The sequence below is a fragment of the Merops nubicus genome, unplaced genomic scaffold, assembly GCF_000691845.1.
Source record: "Merops nubicus isolate BGI_N331 unplaced genomic scaffold, ASM69184v1 scaffold38421, whole genome shotgun sequence".
NCBI lineage: Eukaryota > Metazoa > Chordata > Aves > Coraciiformes > Meropidae > Merops > Merops nubicus.
The window spans coordinates 15,171-35,634 of NW_008589766.1; the positions used below are offsets into that span (position 1 = coordinate 15,171).

The 20,464-nt window shown below is 39.7% G+C and overlaps 1 protein-coding gene across 1 annotated transcript in view; it reads right to left on the reverse strand.

Moving 5' to 3' along the window:
• The window catches only part of LOC103781959 (stabilin-2-like), a gene marked incomplete at its 3' end in the record, with an annotated part of 31,720 nt that extends 12,424 nt beyond the window's left edge, over positions 1-19,296 (reverse strand). Inside the window, exons 1-9 of the mRNA XM_008949688.1 lie at positions 19,290-19,296; positions 18,905-19,143; positions 12,161-12,294; positions 11,150-11,265; positions 7,503-7,592; positions 6,526-6,591; positions 3,994-4,089; positions 3,564-3,689; positions 1,380-1,576 (exon numbers count right to left, since the gene is read on the reverse strand). Coding sequence (XP_008947936.1) covers positions 1,380-1,576; positions 3,564-3,689; positions 3,994-4,089; positions 6,526-6,591; positions 7,503-7,592; positions 11,150-11,265; positions 12,161-12,294; positions 18,905-19,143; positions 19,290-19,296 — 1,071 coding nt within the window. The remainder of the gene's footprint in view (positions 1-1,379; positions 1,577-3,563; positions 3,690-3,993; positions 4,090-6,525; positions 6,592-7,502; positions 7,593-11,149; positions 11,266-12,160; positions 12,295-18,904; positions 19,144-19,289) is intronic.
• Between the last annotated feature and the right edge of the window lie 1,168 nt (positions 19,297-20,464).

The following is a 20,464-nucleotide window of genomic DNA, read 5'->3' on the forward strand; positions in this document are numbered from 1 at the left end:
AAATTCAAGCATAAAGCTTATCCATATTTATACAACTCTCTTCTAGGTTTTATCCGCTCCAGAAAACTACTGACTCAGATAAATTTTGTTCAGATAATGCCCTTTAGATTAACTTCTGTGAATAGACAACATTTGAAATCTGTGTGGGTAGGTCAAATTATTTAGCTCTGTTCCCACAGTCCTCTGCCTCCAAAAATGTGTGCCAAGGCATATTAGTAACAAGTGAGGTTTATCAGCACTTGTATAAACGTGAACTGCAGGACGACCTGGATGACTGACCCCTTTTTCAGCTCTTCAGGCTGTCCAGACAAAACAGGCATGGTCTTATGAAGTCTCACTTTCTGAGTGGTAGGAGTTTCACACACAGTGTGAACTGAGCCAGTTCCCTACAGCATGAATAACATGCAGCATTGATATGTTACCTTTCATTGGTAGTCCTCAAAGACTCAGATTACTTTCCTAAATACGTTGATTTAGGCATTTATCTGCGATACCTGTGTAAGAATCCTACTGGTCCTACAAGCCCCATGTGGTCAGAGAGAGAAAATTTAACTGAGAGAAGCTTCATTTCAGTGTCTTCATTTTGGGGAGGCAAATCTGAGCCAAAATATTCTAGGAAGAAGAACTCATGGCTTCTTTTCAGAGAGAAAGCATTACTCCTTCCTGTAATGGTTTGAAACCTGCTGCCCCTGGTGGGTGGAGATCTGAAACCCTAAACCAGGTACAAGCCTGAATGAAAGGGGCGTACACCTGTCCTATTCCCACTCCCCTTTTCCTGTCTTCGGGACTTCCTGCCAAGGTCTATAAAAGGGGCGAGGAAGGCACGCACCTCGCTCTTCTTCTTCTCTCTTCCTCTTGCTCCTTTGACCTTGCACCTGGGCACACGCTGCTCTGCTGCTCCCTGTGCTACACGTGGCCGTGGCCATCTTGGAGACCTGGGCCTGATCTACAGACTCTTCCCTGCCTCCATCCACGTCCAAGGATTGTGCATCCAGCTTCAATCCACCTCAATCCAGCGAGATCCAGCACCGGGGAGCCTCAGCATAGCATTTGGGTTTTGTATATTTGGAAGTTTAATCTTCCTTGCCTTGTTGTTCCTACAACCCCCCTTCCCTGTTAAACCCCTACCCTTCTTCCTTTCTGTACCCTGTTAAACCCCTTCCCTTCTTCCTTTCTGATCCCTATTAAATAATATATTTCATTTTGTTAATCTTCAATTTGGTGCAAGGTTTTCATTACCCCTGCCTTCCTTATTTACCTCTCTACCTGGGAAACTGAGGGATAAGGGAGGTGGGACACAGTTCTGCCTTCTAACCGGGACAGAACACTTCCTAAGCAATTGACATAGGAAATGTATGCAGCGCCCATTCAGCACTAACCTTTCCTGGACCATCATATATGCAAACAGTAGACTCCATTGGGCAGTTCCCATATGTTGCTTGGCAAGGGTCAATGGGTAAGCAGACCTGACCGTCCCCTCTGTAGCCTTCTCGACAGGTGCATTTATGCTGATTTGGTCCGAGGTAAATGCAGTCAGCATTAGGATCACAGACCTTTTTGAAGCACGGGTTGATAGCTTGTGAAAAAAGAAGTAAATGATTTATTCTCCACAGTTCTGAAAGAAGACAAGGATTTGCCAGAGCACCTTCATGCCAAACAAACACCGTGTAGACTAAGCTTCTCATAACAACCAAGACCTAAAGTATTGTGGAGGCATCAAGACAGGAGGGAGGAATGTGTTTATACTAACATAGCAACCAACTGTTTGCTTTTGAACAGAAATGAAGTCTTAACTTCGCAAATTGAGTTATAAACAGATTAAAGCATGTAATGTCCTCATTATAATATCACAACTATTTCCTTGTTTTCTGGTGGATTTTAACTAGAGAAGGTCAGGTAGGCAATGCAAGATCTGTACAAGATTTAAGCTTGTGTTAGATCAGTTAGAAAATATTTCTTAATACAATAGGCCTTTGCTGTTTTCTTTCCTGTAATGAAACAATATAATGTCATCCATTCAACTATGTAGGAAACTGGCCAGCAAGCACTTCAGCTGAGTCTTCCACATTGCTGTAGTTTCGGGACTGAACTGGAAGCTCACTAGTTATTTCCATAGGTTTTTTTTTTTGTTTTTTTAGGCAATGATATTTTTTATTCTTGTTCAAAATCCATCAGTGCTTGAAGAGCATCTCCTCACACCTTTATGTCCAGCTTAGGATATGGTCAAGCACACATTGTAGCTAAGAGGTGGAAGGCCCCAGACTCACCTGTCTTCCCCTCTCTTTCTTCCTTTCTTCCTCCTCAGCTGGGACTGAGAGAGGTGGCAATTTTTGCCACCTCTTTGCTCTTTCAAGCCTTCTCTTCTGTTCCAGTGTGAAATCATGCACACACACGTATTCATATCATCAAATCAACAATAAACAGTGCCACTCCAAGCTGAGTGTAGGACAGCCACTGCTATCCTCGCTTACATACTTAGTTGTGCTGGAGCTACTTCATCTGTGCTTCCCAGCCAGTCAAATATAGAAGATGTTAGCTTAAGCCACAGATGACCCTAGTATCTAAACGCACTGGGACAGAATGCACTGGGAAGCCTGCAATATTCATGCAGGCTGCATCAGTATAAACCCTGAGAGGAAGGGATACTAGCACCCTCCTCCTCTGCTGGTTGCTGCAATTTCTTTATGTCTTGCTTGTCTGTGCTGCCTTCTAGAAGAACCTCACATTCCCTGTGGAGTGTCTTCCTCTTGGATGATGTTTAAGCCTATTCAGTGCAGATGACACCATAGTTAGGACCAAGAGGATGGAATATAAATATTCCTGGACAGGAAAGAAGTATTGCATTTGTGGCCTGATCCAAGCCAACATTTACTAAACAGTGCTTCCAGCATCAGATACAGCCATTTTCTTCATTGTAATTGGTCTAGAAGGAAGAGCTGATGCTGTAAGATGCAGTGTAAGGAGAGGAAAGAAAATCTGGACTCTTATAAGACAATTCATTTAAGCATTCAATGGCAAGTTGAGGATTCTCTAGAGATAACTTTAAGGTAGATTTTTACCTCTAGCTGGGATATTTTTAGCTCTTTTTAATGAAAAATAGGAAAGCTAAAATGAGTTTTACTTGTCTGTAGTGTTTATGCTTAGTGATGACGCTGAGCCACCACATGATGGATATTCGAAAAATATAAGCCTGTGGTTGCTGTTGTTGATTTTTATGGAAGGAAACTATGAGGCTGAACTTCAGCAAGAAGAGGGATATGATAGAAGTGGATTTGTAAGCACTGATGATCCAGTATCCACACTGTGTATTTTAAGGGGGTTTACTAGCTGTATTCTGGTTGCATGGACTGAAGCTTATTAACCATTGGACTAACATGCTTCTGAAGCACATTTTAGGGTTTAGTTTCATACTGAAAGAATCTAGTTTGTGCACATAAGACTTTGGGATATGAACCAAAGAACGGTTAGATGGTGAGGTCTGGTTCAGAAGCACACTCAATATCTGAACTATGATACTATTGTTGATGTATACAAAGAATTTGGTGGACATGAAAATTACTCACGTTCACACTGTGTACCATCCCCATGGTAGCTAGGAAGGCACTTGCATTGCAGTTGCCTTCCATCCTTGCCTGAGGCAGCACATCTGGAGTTTGCAGGGCACCGCAAGGCCTCGCATTCTGCTATCGCTGAGGGACAGAGAGCAACAGGTTAAACTGTGTCTGCACGTTGTGCCAGGAGGCATTGTCTTCTGCACTATACTAGTTCAAAGTACGCCTGATCTAGGGGCCATCTATCCCATTGCTGTCACCATTTTCCTGGCAACTGAAGTGGTGATGATGGTTATGGAAGCTCACGCGTAGGGTTTGAGGTTCAGTGTACATTTGGTTGCTCTAGAGTGACTAACCCGAGACTAGTTTTACATTTGTCCTTACCAATTTGAACTGTATTAGAGCTGTTGAATATATCTTATACAGAAGACAATATACTTACGCTGATCACACCTGAGCCCTTTATAGCCAGACAAGCAAGTGCATCTTCCATCCCCTGTAATTCCACTGTTGCATACTCCATGAACACAGTCACAAACTATATGGAGAGATGGATTTGATTTACTGAATAATAATGGTGGGTGGAAAGACATCATTAGTAGTTATCCATAGCAAATAGTGCCCTGGCCAACAACTTTGGCCAGACCAAGCTTTGACCTGAGTTCCTGAATTTATAGGCTTCCATAATGAGAAGATCAATGTTCACAGTTGCATACATCAGTAAATAACATACTGATCTTTGCAGGCTGCTGATAGCCTGGGGCTTGAAAATCTTCAGGATGCACACTATAAACACCAAACTGACTGGTTGCTAATATGATAAAACTCATAAGATTTGACATACAGGCTTGAGCCCAAATTGAATATAGTGTGTAACACCGGCTATTTTTATAAATGTTAACAAATTGCTCTTTTAAAAAAAATCCTGTTTGTCTCTTTCAAACACCCCCAGAAGAGATTAATTTGTTGACATTTTTCTCTCCCTACACAGAATGTATTTAGTTAAAAGGCTAATTAATCACTGTGTAGGTCTCATTTTTTTTTCTGGTCCTGTTCCTATACTCTGGCCTTTCTAGTCATAAACCTTGTGACCTTATGAACACAAGATGCCACATTCAGAGTCCGGGCAACTATGAGTCCTTTTTATAAGTGTTTTTTGAATCCTTAAGCACACTTCAAAAGCTTTATTGTCATAATTGTTTCACTTATGGTACTGATGCTTTTTGAAAAGGTCCTTTACAGTTACATTTGGAAAAGCATCTAAGATGTACAGAGTTGTATTGCTGACTCTGTGTGTAAGCTGCAGTGATGTAGTGTATTTTCCACCCTTTACAAACATTTCCTGTGTTCATGCAAATCACCTACACTAATTAATTAGTAACATTCTACATATGTTAGTAGTCTTAGTATAAAACACATCAATGTCCAAGGCATTGCTGAAAAGCTGTTAGTTACAAACGCACAATATTTATATGTGCTTAGAAAACTTGGAGGAGCTCAAATATCTGAAAGCTGAAGTGTAAAACATTGCTTAAATTAATATGCAGTTGAGTCCTCTGGTAGCTTCTTGGAAAATAATTACATTTACAATATTAAATTCATTCAAGTACCCTATTTTCATGAAAATGTTGGCTGAATTATGTTTCTGTGTACCAATACTGGCATCCAGTGGACAGCTGGTGGAAAAAGGGCCTTTGACTGAGCAATGGTGTAGGATTAGTGTAGAAAGGCCAACACAGGTTATTTAAATTAAGAACATTTGTGACTCCTTTTAGATGTAACATTATGTAGATTGAGGGAACCCAAACAGTTTTACTTTGAGGTAAACTGTTACCACTTTAAGAAAGAGATGGTTTTTAATACTTTTTTTTTCGTGCAGTTTTCTGGTTTGTTGGTTTAATGCTCAGTAGGGGTCAGGAAGGTAAACAAAATAGTAGAAATCAGTAAGAAGCAGGCAAAACTGGAAAATCTTATACAAATATATACACTTGTGATATGTGTATACATTTTAAATAGTGAACATAGTTCTGATCCTTCTCTCAATGTCCCACTTCTGCTAATACAAGTATGGCCAACCAATGAAATTTTCTACCAGTGCAAACCCAAAACTTAAACCAAACCCATGCTTTTTCACACTTTTGACTGAATTATGGATCTCCCTGACACAAAATACTGTGGAGAGCAAAAGCAATTTTGGCTCAGAAACAAGGTAGATAGTTTGTGGAGCATAGATTCAGGAGGAGCCTTCGAACACTACAATTTGAATGCAATCTCTGCTTGCTTCTACTTTTTCCCTAGATATCAACTAGTTGTTTCCAATATGGGATTCTAGGCTAAAAGGACTTTTGGCTTGATTCAAAATGGCTTTTTCTTGGGGTGAGATATACTGATTTAAATACCACATGAGTATTTCATGGTCCAGTTTGTAGATGTATTTGAAAACCATACCAAAACACTGTAAGCGACTATAAATTATGCACTTCTCATGTTCCCATCCAATATTTTGAGTACCATAACAGCCTCCTGTATTTAGATCAAATAAATGCAAATCTACAGCTTGGAGTGAAAAGTGGATAAACAGTAATTGTCTAACAGGGCGGCATACCTGCAGGAACACACTAATGATCCTAATCCCTAATTTATTTGACTGTTGGCTAGAACAAAGATATCCAAGACTAGGTGAAGGTATTTTTGTAGCACTATGCTGAGAGTGTTGCCCATAGAGTCCTGAGTTGAATCCAGCCTCACTGTGAATAAGGAACTGAGCAGCTGCCTGTTTTCTGTCCAGCCTCACTGTGAGTATGGAATTGAGCAGCTGTCTTTTTTCTTTCCCTGCTGTGCTCCCTGAAGCAGACAGCAGCTCCTGATGGGAAACACTTAGGCCCTCTACCATTTCACTGTGATTACTTAGTATCTGAATAAAACTTTCACTCACCTTCTTTTCTCCTCTTCAACAAAGAAAGCTCAAACTTACCCGATGTGCAGTAAGGGCCAAATATATTATCTTCAGCACATTTTTCACAGGCTGTCCCACCAAACCCTTTCTGTGAATTACAGAATGGAAATCAAAACTTAATTTCTCATCTATCTCTATACAGATAGATATATACTTAGCAGCCTGAAAATAGCATCTTTAGCTGCCAAAAGAAAATAACATGAAAAATGCAATCAGCAAATCAGAAATGACTACTGCAATCTAACAAACATTGTCTTTTTAATAACTTTCTCCCCTCTCTTTGCCTTTTTTAAAAATAATTTTTAGATCTTACACTTCAGATATTTTGAATATCAAGTTAACAATAAAGTACAGTAATCAAGCCCAAGGCCCAAATCATTCTTACAATTGTTAGGTTGTATTTTCTGACTACTTCTTGCTGTCTTTTTTTTTTGCATGTTCCTAGAAGTGGTTTTGATGTAATACAAAAATTAACCAGCAGAGGGGAAGGTAGAAAAGAGGAACCTGACTGTATTTATCTATCTATCTATCTATCTATCTATCTATCTATCTATCTATTTATTTTTAAAACCTTTTTGGCTGAAGTTATTAAGCACTACACTTTGTACTCCCAGCAAAGGAACACTGTGTTGAGAGTATAGTCCCAAGTATAAATACTTTCTAATTAGGGCAAAAATTCATATGGTACAGCATACTCTAAAAGAGGAACTCAAGATGCCTGTTTCAGGAAGGCAAGATGCAAGAGCTTATATAATTTCACCCAAACGTGTTCTAGTCTGTAGAAATAATAATGTGAAGATTAATGTGAATCAAGTGAAAAAATGTACTCCAAACAGATTATCTCTGTTATTTATGAAATACTTTCCTTTACTGTATTTGTACAATATAGTACATGCCATTTCTTAGCAGAGCTTTTATAGTGTTTTTGTATATGTATAAAGCATGTGTATAACTATGTATAGTTATAGTTTTGTTTTTCATTTGAAAGAAAGGACCTACCTGACAAGTGCATGTTCCATCCCCGTTTATGCCCTGGGAGCAGTGACCTCTCCTGTTGCATGGTGATGCAGCTCCTCCAGGACAAGCTAGAAAAGAAAACATTTAAGCCATCAAACAGCTCACTCTGACCCTTATCTTCCCCTTGCACATTAGGGGTGACGACTTTGAAAGGCTGCAGGTTTTGGAGCTAGACAGGGACCTTGAGTGATGGTTGCTGTCTTGCAGCTGTCCAAATCATGAGGAGACCATCACCCTCTCTAGTCTGGGATATTAAGCAAGTGACTGTAATCAAAAGATTGCACAAAAAATAGTTTTCTCATTCTAAAGTATCATATTGATTTTGCCCCTGCTGATCCACCTCTATCTGCAGAGACTCTAAACTGTTAGCTTTTTTGATAAATGCAGAGTTCCCGTGACAACTTCTTCTGTATATTAATAAAACTCTGATTGAAAAGTTGCTGCCAGAATTATATTTGGTGCTAAGTTGAAATTTAAATGAGCCTTTTTCTTTTCTCCACAAGTTGCATTTGCTTTATCTGGGAAGATTTCCCTTTTCCTCACCACATCCAATAGGACTGTGATATTAGATTCAAATGATCTTGGAAATTGTGAAATTTCGGTATCTCGTAAGCCACTCTGCCCAATGAGCTGTGGTCACTAGTAAAACTCGTGTGCCAAAATTGTACTATGCTCTTCAGGTCCTCTGGTGCTAAACCCATGGTTACAGGCAGGGATATATGAGGTGAGACCGAGTCTGAACAAAAACCTCAGCCAGCAGAAGAGGATAAGAAACAATGACTCTATTTCCAAATCAAAACATTTTAAATTTTGTCTTAAATTTTTCATTATTCAAATTTTTACTGAAAAGTTGCCTACAGGTACAGTAATTTTTAGTTAGATTATTCTGCCAGGTTTTTCCGCTTGTAGAGATACCCTAATTTTTTATAGTTGTGCAGCCTCTCCATGGAAATGATTTATTAACTCCTTTCCATAAGCCCTTCCTGCCTGTAATTAGAGTTCCCATTATGGACCATAATCCTGATGCAGGTGGTATTTAAATGTATCAAGCTGCTACTGCACTCAGAGGTTCTCTACTGTACCTTACTGGTAGATTTATTGCTTTTAGCCTCAGTTTATTCTGTGTGGGTAGAGATGGGCAGCATTGGATTTATGCTCCCACTGAGTAACTTAATCCTGATTTAGACTGTTTAAGTGACATTTTCATGGAAATTAATTTGATTTGGACAGAGCAATGAGCAAGTAAGTGGATGTGTATGTGTATACACCTAATTTTACTGAAGGCTTTGGCTTTATACCTGTCTGATGCTGTTTCTTAATTTATTCTTTATTGATGAGTCTGTGAGGTTTTTTGTAGTGAGATTCTCAGGAAAAAAAACAATAGATTTAAAGATGAAAGTTTTAGTGCAGTTTATCTCATGCTGAAATAAAAAGATGTAGTAAGAATTGAGATGAAATAACCAGAAATGAGGTAAAATAAAAAACACATATACTTTAATCTTTAAAGTAACTTTAGTGAATCTTGTTTTCTGGCTACTTTGTGATGGCTAAGTTTCACCTTTACAACTGACAGAGATGCAAACTGTTTAATATTTGCTCTGAAAGGAGACAATTCTACCTACACTGATGCTTTTACTGAATGTGTAAAGATAGAGAAAATTCAGAGTTTATGGTATAATTTCTAGGAAAAGATACTTTAAAATTGCTGAAAAAAGAGTTTTGTTTTTTTCCCCCCCTTTTTTTTTTTTTTTTTTTTTTTTTTTTGGCATTCATTACAGTTCCCCTTGTCTTCACTATTCCTGTCTCTTCTTTTGATACCACCACCAAAGGACAGCTTTTTCAGAAGTTTAGCAAATTACCATATTGTTGTAATTTGTCTTCCTAACCAGCACTTCCCCCTGGTCAGCAGAACTGCAGGAGGCAGTTCTGGGACATGGGCACAGTCACCTGCTGCCATCCCAGTGCTGGGGAGAAGTGAGAACTTTGCTTTTGTTGAGAATGTTTTTTGAAAAGAAGTGAGAAACAGGTGCTTCTGCTTAGCTCTTACAGCTGTCAGAGTACGAAGGCTAAATCTTTATATTTAGGCTAAAAGAGCTTAAAGCTATCAGATTTTATTTATTTATTTATTTTGGTCATAGACTTTAATTCAGCACTTTCCAAGTGTTTTCAAGTGCAGGCTCATGATGACTTCTCTTTGCCTGATTCCCTGCAGGCTGAAGCAGTGGCTAAAACTTGTAAAGATGTATTTTGAACCACATAATTTGACATTGTGTGTTTCACTGTGTGCTATCATTTAAGGAAGTCAGAGTGCTATTAAAGGCCTCATTTTGTCATCATCATCAGATGCTAAATGTGAAGTAAACCCAGTCAGGGATTTTTCTCTGGCCTCAGGAAGGACCGGCTTTCCTCCAAGCATTCCAAGGCATGCCATATATTCTTAGAGAGATTGAGATAATAGAAAGAGCTATTTTCTTCCTCCAGATGACAACAGAAACAATGCTGAGACCTTGATTCTTTGCTTCTTGGGGCCACAAAGTTTGTCAAAAGGAAGAGGGTTTTCATTGCCTCTGCAGACTCCTGCATGGTACAGGCAGGACTCAGGGGCAGCAAGGTCTACCCCTCTCTAGAAATACTGATGCCCCTTGTGCTGCCTCCCAGAGCACCCTGAAGTATGGGATAACAATCACATCTCTGTTGCCGTCCTGCTAAGAGGCACTTAGGCTGCATTTGCTGGAAAAATGTTAAATCATCGTGTAGGTGGTTATCTTCAGTAGACAGGAATACACATTACATACCAAGCTATTCACCTCTACTTCGCTATAGAAGTAGCTGAAAGTTGGATTTTGACGATTTTGCTTGAGTAGAGAAATATTTAAGTCATAGCCTGAGCCATGCTGAAATAACTCTCTTATCTATTTTGTGGACAAAAGGACTTCACAGACATTGAACCAGACCTTGACCCTGCTAACTAGAGGAGGAAATATTCTTTTGGGGCAGGGACATTTCCTCTGTGCTTTGATGCCCACTTCAGTACCCTGAGATTTGATGCACTTGTGGAGATGCTGAAATGCTTTTCCTGAGGAAGTGGCAATGGGAGGAGAGGCACTACTGATTACCCTTACTTCAGTAATGGCCTTTAGCATTCACTGGATGTTCAAAAACCTTGGAGGGAAAAACTGTTTCAAGTTGAGTCGAAAGAAAAGACCCTTTTTGCATCAGAAAGTAAATAATTAATGAGATCTGGAAATGCAGAGTTAGATGAGGATATTTTTGACCTTAAGTGAAACATTTAAATTTGTGGCTTGAAAATTTTAGATTTTAAAATCCATTGTGGAGATATTCTCAAATGAAAAGGCATGGAGTCAAATGATTTCTTTTGAAGCTCTCAAGCCCAAGTGATTTCCCTGAGGTTTTTAAATTTTTCTATAAATTTTTGTTTTCAAATGAAACTTTGAATATGTTTTCCTCCAAATCTAAGTTTTGGCTGAAACCTGCTCTCTATTTCTACTTCTATAATAAGTGCTGAAGAGCATACTTCTCATGGCAATAGTTTCTGAAAAAAAGAAAACCCACTGACTTACTTCCACTCAAATCCTACCAAAAGAAAAAGAAAAAAAGAGCTTACCCAAGCAGTCTGGGCCCCAGTGCCCCTTGCAGCACTCAGGTTGTTCAAATTCCTTCGTACAATGATGCCGACATCCCAGAAAAGAAAGTGTGTGTGTTTTGATTTCTAGATAATACCTGTGGAAAAGAAGTTTTAACAATTGCTTTGTTTTAAGAATTGCTTTAAAGTACCAAAAAGCCTCCTATGGGGAAAAATTAAATTCTTACGCTCCTATTCTCCTTTCAGTGTCATACGAGTATTTTAAATTTAGTTGTATTGATCTGTTTTTTTTCCTTTGTTAAAACACATATTGCACATCAAGGTCTATAAAGATCCTTGGAACTGTTCCTTTTGCACGGCATTTTTTTTTTTTTTTCATTTATGCAACCTAAACACAACAGTTTTTTCTAAGTTTTGATTTGAAGTAGTATTTTAAAAATTATATAATATGAAGGGTCATTAAATGCTGTAAGTAAGCTCAACCCAGTTACATTTTCCCTAAAATACTTTTTTTTCATTTTTTTTTTTTTTTTTAAATCTGAAAGGCAAGATTTCAAATTTGTTTTGAGGTATTTGTTCCTGCCTTTCACCTCCTACACCTCCCCAGTCTGGCAGTTTGAAAAATCTGGGGTTTATATGATAATATGTGGTATGAATGATACACAAATGCAATTTATATGATAATATATGAATAATACGATATTTATGTATAATTAATAACAAGTATGCAAAATAAAGTGGTTTTATAACATTTAATATTATTTATAACAAGTGTTTCAGATTTTTTGATATCACTCAAAAGAAAATCTGATAGGCCATTGACAGCAATGTTTATTTTCCTCATACCATTTAACTTTTACTGATTAACTTTAGACTTGGAGTACTCTGAAGCTTAACTTCTGGAGTTGGTGAAGGCATTTGTAAATATTCATTAATAAAATTGCATAGAATAGAACATCTGTAATATGAGTTAACATTTTCTAATTTGTGAAGAGCATTATTCACAGGGAAAAGCTCTGGCAGAAGAGATACCTGCAGTCTGGTATCCCAGTCCCATTGGTAATTTTGGTGTAACCAGCAGGGCACCGGGTATTGAAGTTTAAAGAACATGGTACACATTCAGTTTTCATTCGAATGAGCAGCTTTTGATCACATTGCTTCTTCATCTGTAATAAGAGAAGATTAATTAAAAAGATGGAAAAAGTTCTGAGTTGGCTTAGCTCTGCCTTCAGTGGCATTGCTGAAAAGTGGCAAATTTAACTCAGCTTTGTCTCATAGCCACAATCCCTACCCATTTCATCAGGAGCTCCATGCTCTGGAGTTAAACAAGGTAACAGACCACATATTAGATCATTGCAGTAGTCTTGTCTGCACAAAATATGTCCATCCACTGCAGGATAAAGACTTTTATGTGTTGTATTTCTCCTAGGAATCTTTACTGACAAATGCTAAGTTCAGCAGAGTTAAAAGCCAGGTTACTGAGAGAATTTCAGCCTATGGAATGTTAGTTCTGAAGTTGTCTTGCAAACCCCACAGTATGATGGAGGAAGACAAGTGCCAGCAAGTGCATTCAGTGGAAAAGCTCAGCATAAGGGGTGGATAAAGTTGCTTGTATCTCTGCACACAGAGCACAGCATAAACCTCTGTTCCTCTCAGACGCAGGTTTCATATTGTCACCACTACTGTACTGAACTAAAGGACTATGGCTCATATTTTCAAATTGGCATAAAAGAACCATGTGTAGCTTTGCATCCAACTCTGGTAGAAGCTGACCCCACCAGAGTACCCAGAGAAGAGCAGCCTCCTCGTTTTTTTTCATTAGAGAAATCCATGGAAGGAACAAGTCCAGCTTGGGAAACATGGCTGTAGTCCTCCAGCTCAAATGCCAAGGGCTCAGGCCCTTTGCTGTGGAGGTCCCATTTTCAAGAATGCAAATCTGATAAATTATTTGAGAAGGTGGCAAAAAGGAGAAAAGGCTTAGAGTATTGTCACAGTGGTGGCTTTGCATTTTGTGACTGTAGAAATCATAGATTTAAAAATGTTTAGATACCAAAAATAGTGTCTGTTTCCTAGTACTAAAACAGCCAACCGATTTTAAAGCAAAAAGTCTTTGCTGGACTCCATCAAATGCTGACTTCATCATCTTTCTTCCTGGTGAGTATTTGTAGAAATAAGTTTATAATTCACAAATCACAGAATGGTAGGGGCTGGAAAAATGGTGAGAAATAATCTAATGCACAATACAGTCACTAAAACCCAACAAAAAGTAGTAAGTGAAATCATTCTTGTAGAGAACATACTGTGTAGTGCTCAATTTTCTGTTCCAATATAACCATTTTTCCACTGTTCTCTATGTATGGACCTATTTAGGTGGTCTTAACTCACCTAAGCAATATTGGCCATGAGAGACTTCCTATCTGACACAATAGCATTGAAATTAACTCTCTGAATAGGATTTCAGTGAAACAGTTCAGTAGTCAATTAGGATAATATTTGAATCATTACCAGGCCAATGTGAGGAAATGCTTAATGTTTATCCTGAAAAGTTGTACTTGCCCACTGTGCATGTAAGCGTGTAGAGCAGCATCACCCATTTGAAAATATTTATGTATGTTAATAGCTGTCTGTGGATGTTTTAAGTAGTTTCCCAGATTGTAAACCTGGAAAGACAATTACACCAGAAGAATGTAACACAGGATAATGGAGCTTCTTGCATGAAATTTCATTTGAACAACAAGATCTTCTAGAAAGCATTCACTTGATTTGGAATTGGTCAGTTGTGGAGAAACAAATTAATATGTTGCTTCTGTCATAATTTCTCTGTAATGGTTTTGCATCAGTCTCCAGATATTTCTCTTTCCACAACAGGTAGGAATCAGTTCTGTCACAGAGTTTACTCTTCCTTTCCTGTGAATGCTTACAGTCTGAGATCAAAGTACATTTTCTTTGGGCACTTAAATAGCATTTCTTGAATTCCCTGCTATGACTCCTGTTTCCCAGTTCTTGGGCCATCCCCCTGCTTTCCTTCAAAGCTTGCCTAGTGTGCTGATAACCCACATGGATGGGTAGCATCAGATGTTGGGAATCAGATGTTTGCCTGTCTGTGTGCAAAAATGGGGCCTGCACGCTCCCTCTGAAAGGTCAGGTTTTCTACATGTGCCACAGCCTGGTAGTCCTGGATGAAGCCCTCACACCAGGAGTTTCACCCCTTGTTAGTCATTCTTCCTTCAATATTTGTGATACCAGCAGATATCAGTAGTGAGGATTGTGAGGCTGTATCACAGATCCTTGTAAGGAGATTAAGTTTCATGAGCTCTAAGGGACTCCAGTTAGTAGTTATCACCCAGTTATAAGTACTTTGCAACATCTACTTAGCTGTCAAATTTCAGTCTTTATAAATGTGGTATTGAAATCTGGTTTGGGTAACATTTGAGTATTTGGGTAGTGAAATCACTCACAATTGTGAAGATGCATTAAATAAAGACCTTTCTCCAGATATAGGTGTAATGTGGATACAGCTTGATCAGACACTTCGCAAAGCAGTGGGGACCAGTGCCAGGCTGGGACAATTGAGCAGCCTCCCTGCCCTCTCAGCAGAGCCTGGCACTGATGGTACACTGAACTGACCTTGTGTTTTGGGCTTCAGATCTAGGGTGACTCTCACAAACTCAAGCCAGAACATCTCAGCACCTTGCTTTCCATCCAAAGCCACCTCACGAGGCACCAACATGAAGAAGCTTGAATGCTTCAAGCCTTTCAAAACCCTGGTGCTCAACAACCTTAACAGCCTGTCCTTAATGAGAGATGACTCATGCACCAGAGTAAGAACCAACACAGTACAAACATGCAGTCTGGATGCCTTAACTCCTGTGAGCATTTCCACTAAGTGAAATCAGTACTGTTAATGTTGAAGAATCATAAACTCAGAGAGTTGGCTGATTTTTTTGAGTCTTTAACCAAGTAAGCTACTGAAGCCCTGCTCCTTACAGTTGCTCAGGGTAAGCTGTTAAGAGTCTGAGGGTGAATAAACTGCTGGGCTTGTAGGATATTCAGGTTCAGAAGTGAAAAAGCTGTTGGTAGGAGTTGTTGAAATTATCTTAATGCCGAAGTTGCTATTGAAAAGACACCGTGCAAAAATTTCATTTTTGGAACAAGAAAATTCAAAGATATTTTGAAAAGGTAAAATCTAAATAAAAATACATAATACCCTTTCCTTTCTACCAGTTATAAAATATTTTTTTTTTTTTTAGAATGGTAAGGTTATTTCCACTATCTCCCATTTCCTCATTTTCCCCTTTTGCTGTTAGGGAAAATGAAAGGGGATTTGTTAGTGGCTCTTTCTTTTTGGAGACAGAACAAGTTTAACACATTTCCCAGCACCTGTTTGTACTTTTCAAAGTCTTTTTACATTTAAAAACCCCAACCAATCAAGCAAACAAACACACACAGCTAAGTGGCTTCCTTCTCCCCCCCCCCCCCTTCTCCCTGTCGTTGGGAGGCAGTTGAAATGAGTCAATATCTCACTGTTGAACTCCTGGTTCAGATTTGTAGCCCAAGTCTTTCTGCCTTTCTGTGAAGGTGGCAAAACCAGATTTTGTGAAATTTCACAGTTCCACGGGACTTGTAATGACAGATGCACCACTTCCCCTGAAGTCTACAAACCTTTTACTTACATCAGTAACTTTGTACAATTACTTCCAATAGCTCAATTCCTTAGAATTTCCCCAGACCCGAGGAAGTAAGCTTTTCCTCCTTGTGGTTCATAGAGTTGTTAATTTTCACTATGGAAAAATTTCTGTTTTCTTATGACTTATCAGAAATTCTAACGGTTTTCTTTTGTTGCTTTTGATGAGTGTGTTGACTAGTCTTTTGCCACATTTGTCATTTTTAAGAGACTTTTCCAGTGTACTCATGACATATCCTTTGAGCCAAATTCTCATGTGGAATAAACAGACACATTTCTGTCATTTCAGAGGGCTGAATTACAGAGCTTTTAGTTTATAATTCAGTGTCATATGCATCAGTAACTGTTAAAGCAGGTTGTTCTAGAAGATGCAGTATCTGATAACTATTCTGTCTACAACAGCGAAATAACCCCCAGCCCTATAGTTGAATACAGACATATAATAGTTCATTACTTAAATAAAAAGCTGCTTCTTACCTCATCTGGGACTTGTGATGTCAAGCACAGTTTCACTGCAGCCAAAAAAGTCAAGAAGAGTAAAACTAGATTTTTTTCCATTGTGAAGAACTTGGTTTTTTTCCTTCAGAGGCCTCTAGACATGAGAACTAAAATTCTGACAGAAAGTGATGGGTTTTTATTAAGTGCTATTTCTTCTTCATTCTTAGGCAAATAGTTTAAGAGGAATCCTGTCTTCCTGAAGGAAAATGAGTGAAGGATACAGCATGGGGAGCTTGCCTGCAGGCAGGAAGAATTCCAAAATGCAGGGTATTTGCCAAAAGTTTTCACTGCGAAGCTGAATAAACCCTTCCTAACTGAATGACAGGATATCCTGATGGGGCTTTCTGTTCATTTATCCCTCTCTCTGACGCTGTTGACAGTACAAAACCAAGGACACTGAACTGTTATGACAGAAGATGTTATCTTCTTTTAGGTGGGCATCATTAGGGGACTGGAGTAACTGCTGTGCTTTTTATTGTTACATTTGTTCAACTGATATAAGGTGGACAAAAAGGATCTCTAGAACTTGGCTTATCAACCCTAATAACTTAGAGGGTGGGTCCCCTGAGTATGGTTCTGGGAAAAATGCTATCAACTTTATTTCAGGAGGCCAAAAGAACACGTTCCAGCTTTGGTTAGCTGGATAAAAAGTGGGATTTTTTTTTTTCCTTTTTGCTATTTTTGTTAAACCATTTTGACTCATTTCCTGGCACTAAGCAGGAGAAAATTAACTCATCTAGATTACTTGCATGTGATTAGGAAGGATGAGTAGACAAACATTTTGAGTTGCCAAAAGCAAGACTGTTTCTCTTTCTTCTCAGAGTTGTTCAGTTCTTTTCTAGTACTGCTCTTTGCTGCTGCTCTGATCACTCTTGTAAGGGCAGCCACTCTCATGCCTTAAACACCTAACGATCTGGCTGCCTCCAGTTTGCCAGCTTTGCTTTGAGCCCCTGACATGATCATTTTTTCAGCCATTTGAAGGCACTCCATAAGGGAACTTTAATGCAAAGTTATGCTTTGAACCTGGGTTAAGTTTCTGAAGAGTCCACAGTGGTTGTGAACATAGTGCTTTCTCCCCAAATCCTATTTGTAGTAATGGCTAGATGCTGCTTTCACCTTTGGAACAGAAATGTAACTTTTGATGCAGTTGTAACCTATTAGCCTGAGCTTAGTATCATTTTCCTAAAGAACTCTGTGGTGATACACGTATAACACACAGGCAAATTTATCTGCTTTTGTTATATGCCCTGAACACTGCAGAGTTGCTGGTAGGAGGTGGTGGGGCAAGAGTTTTTACAGTACACTCATCAGATCCTGTTCCTTTTGCCTGTACTATGAGAAAAGTAAATAATTTCTTGATTATGCAGACAAGATAGCAGCCAGGATTGTGGTGTACATGCTGACAGTAGGTATAGCCTTGAGAAGTGCTGTTTCTCTTTACTGAGGTCGAGGCCTTTAATGTTTGGTTTTGCAAACAATCTACAGCCTGGCCTAACAGAAGGAATGGCTCAGGTTTTTCTTCGAAAGAGCAGAATCCCAGTGGATCTCATCTCCTATTTGATGATAGCCCATGGCTGCATCCTGTCTTCCTTGGGATGTTTGGGAGTGAAACTTATCCTCCCTCTTCTGCAGCTGTGCCTTGTTGGAGTGTGGGTAGGGTGACTGTTCAGGCAGGGTCTGTGCTACCTGGACAAAACTTGTTTGTCTGATCCCTGTGTGTGTGATGGCAGGAGCTGACAGATTCTGCAGCAGCTTGAGGCCAGCTAGGTTTCTTGCCTGTTGCCTTTTTAGATAGTTCAGTGATGAAAGGAGCTGTAAATCAAGCATGTCCCTTTCCTGTCCTGTAGACTGAGATAAAAAGCAACACACATCAGCTCTCTTGTTATCTGCTTTTACCTCCCGCATAGGCATTTGTGTAAAGTAAACCATTTTTCCCTTTCCTTCCTCTCACTTCATGCCAGAGTGTGGCCTCCCTGCTTTCCCTGCTCTCGAGGGACTGGCCATGCTTTCTTCATGTTGGTGATGGGGATTTTCCTTGTTCACAGGGGTTAAATACAGACTGTAACAGGCTCTAACTGTAACTCTGCTTGGCCACCTCCTGCTCCACTCTTGGCAGAAACACAGGCTCACATGTTACCTGACACATAGGATGGGGCTCTCTGTGGACTTGGGGAGTGGGAAGGTGGCACCCCGGTGCTGGAAGCAGCCTGTGCAGTGTGGCAGTGTACCTGCTAGCCATCCAGGGAGCTGGCATGCCATCTTGCTCAGGAGGAGGCTTTCTCAGTGGACTGGCCAGTGCCTGAGGTGTTGGGGAGCTACTGGCTGTTGTCCATTGTGGTGTTGAGTGCTGGTGTGCTGTTGGCATGGGCAGGAAGCCCTTTCTGCCAGGTTTTCCCCTTTGCTTTTAGAGATATGGTAGTGGTGGTCTCTGCAGGCTAGGACCAATGTCCTTCCTACTCTTCCCCTGCTGGTGCCTGGGTGAGTGGTCCACACACCTCTGGGATCCCCAGTGGGGAATATCCCCCGTTAATGTGCTACTCTACTCATTGCTGCGTCTGTGCCAGCTTCTGTATTGGCCATCCTCCAGCTCCTACCCTTGGCGTGTTTGTCTCCTGTTCTGTGAATCCAGCCCCCATGTATTTCTGGGACCATCCTCCTCCAGGGTCGTGTTGGCAAGCTATCACATTTTTGTTATCTTGCTGCTTGTACAGCTCAGCTGAGACCTTCATGCTCTTGCATTTCCTACTCTTTTTCCTGGCTTTAGCAGAATGTTTTATTTTAGCTCTTTCTGTGTCCACCAGAGTGGTGGAGAAGTCTTGGATCTCATTGGTTCCTACAAGAAGGAGAAAATTTTGGAAGCCTTATATGTTGAACATCAAAATACAAATGTGTCTGTGGAGTTGGTCCACTTGGATTTTCTAAAAATAACATTGTTACAGGTGAGGAAAGTGAGAGCAAGGAACGTGGGCACAGACATACCTGACATCTCGGATCAGTTTGATATGGAGGAGCCCAGCCAAGCCTCCCTTGGGACATCTCGGCCACTTGGATGCTCCCTGTCTTAGCTGCACTCACTGTTGTACCTCTGGAAACTTCCAGGTTGCAAGTAGCTCTGTGAAAAAAATTAGTAAGAGTCAGTATGTGTGCTGAAATACTGCAGACACCGTATGCTGTTGGATACACCTGTGTACATCACAGCCTTTTTCTGCCCTGCTGTTGCACTCCTAGGCTGGATGCTCCTGCTTTAAGTAGATGTGAGCTAGTTAACTTTTTACTTCTACATGCACCTATCATTCTTTCCAAGCTGCTCCTTCTATTTCTGTGCTGAAAATACCAACCGACCAGAGAAAATGCAATGGTTCATTTATGTAGGGGTTTTTGAAAACAATGTTTTGTGCTACAAATTGTTTCAGTGTTACAATGAGCTAGTTGCTCTTTCTCAGAAAGTTGTCTGGCAGGTGAGGTGAGTTTAAAGGTGAATAAAAACCAGTGGCGATACAGACATGATGGTTGCAGCATGCACCTTCCTCTACACAATTTTGATAACTGCGTTATTTCTTACATTTAAAAAATGAATTAATTATTGACTATGTGACTCGCATTGTATATTTTTCCCCTGAACTTTCCAAATGCGAAGCTCTCTCAACTGGAGATGGATGAACAAAGTATGATGAGCTCTCAGAGATTCATACAAAGCTCAGCCATTTCACAATCATATGACAAAAGCACCATTATAAAGGAAGAAATAAAAAATAAATATGAGCATTTTGAAGCAGAGTACTTGTTGCAGCCTGAACGTTCATGAGCTCTGCATAATAAAACTTGGTACTGCTTTTCTGGTAGGTCCCACCCTACTTAGAGCTCACCTACTTTTCCAGGAGAACAGACTGATTAGTGAAGTCTTACAGGGTGTCAAGGGTAAGGGCAGTCTTGAGCTAAATTTAGTATTCTTACTTAGTAATTTGAAAGTAAACAGCAGAAAATAAATTAATTACTGTTTTTTACTGTATGTGGCTTCCATTTTAGAGCAGATCACAGTGGGAATACTGTTCTGGGGATGTTTGAATATGGTTTGATGCTCCACAAGCCTGAGAAAAGTCACTTTGCTCTTTGTTTGGAAATTGGCTAAACCACCTTGCAGAAGGGTAGGGAAA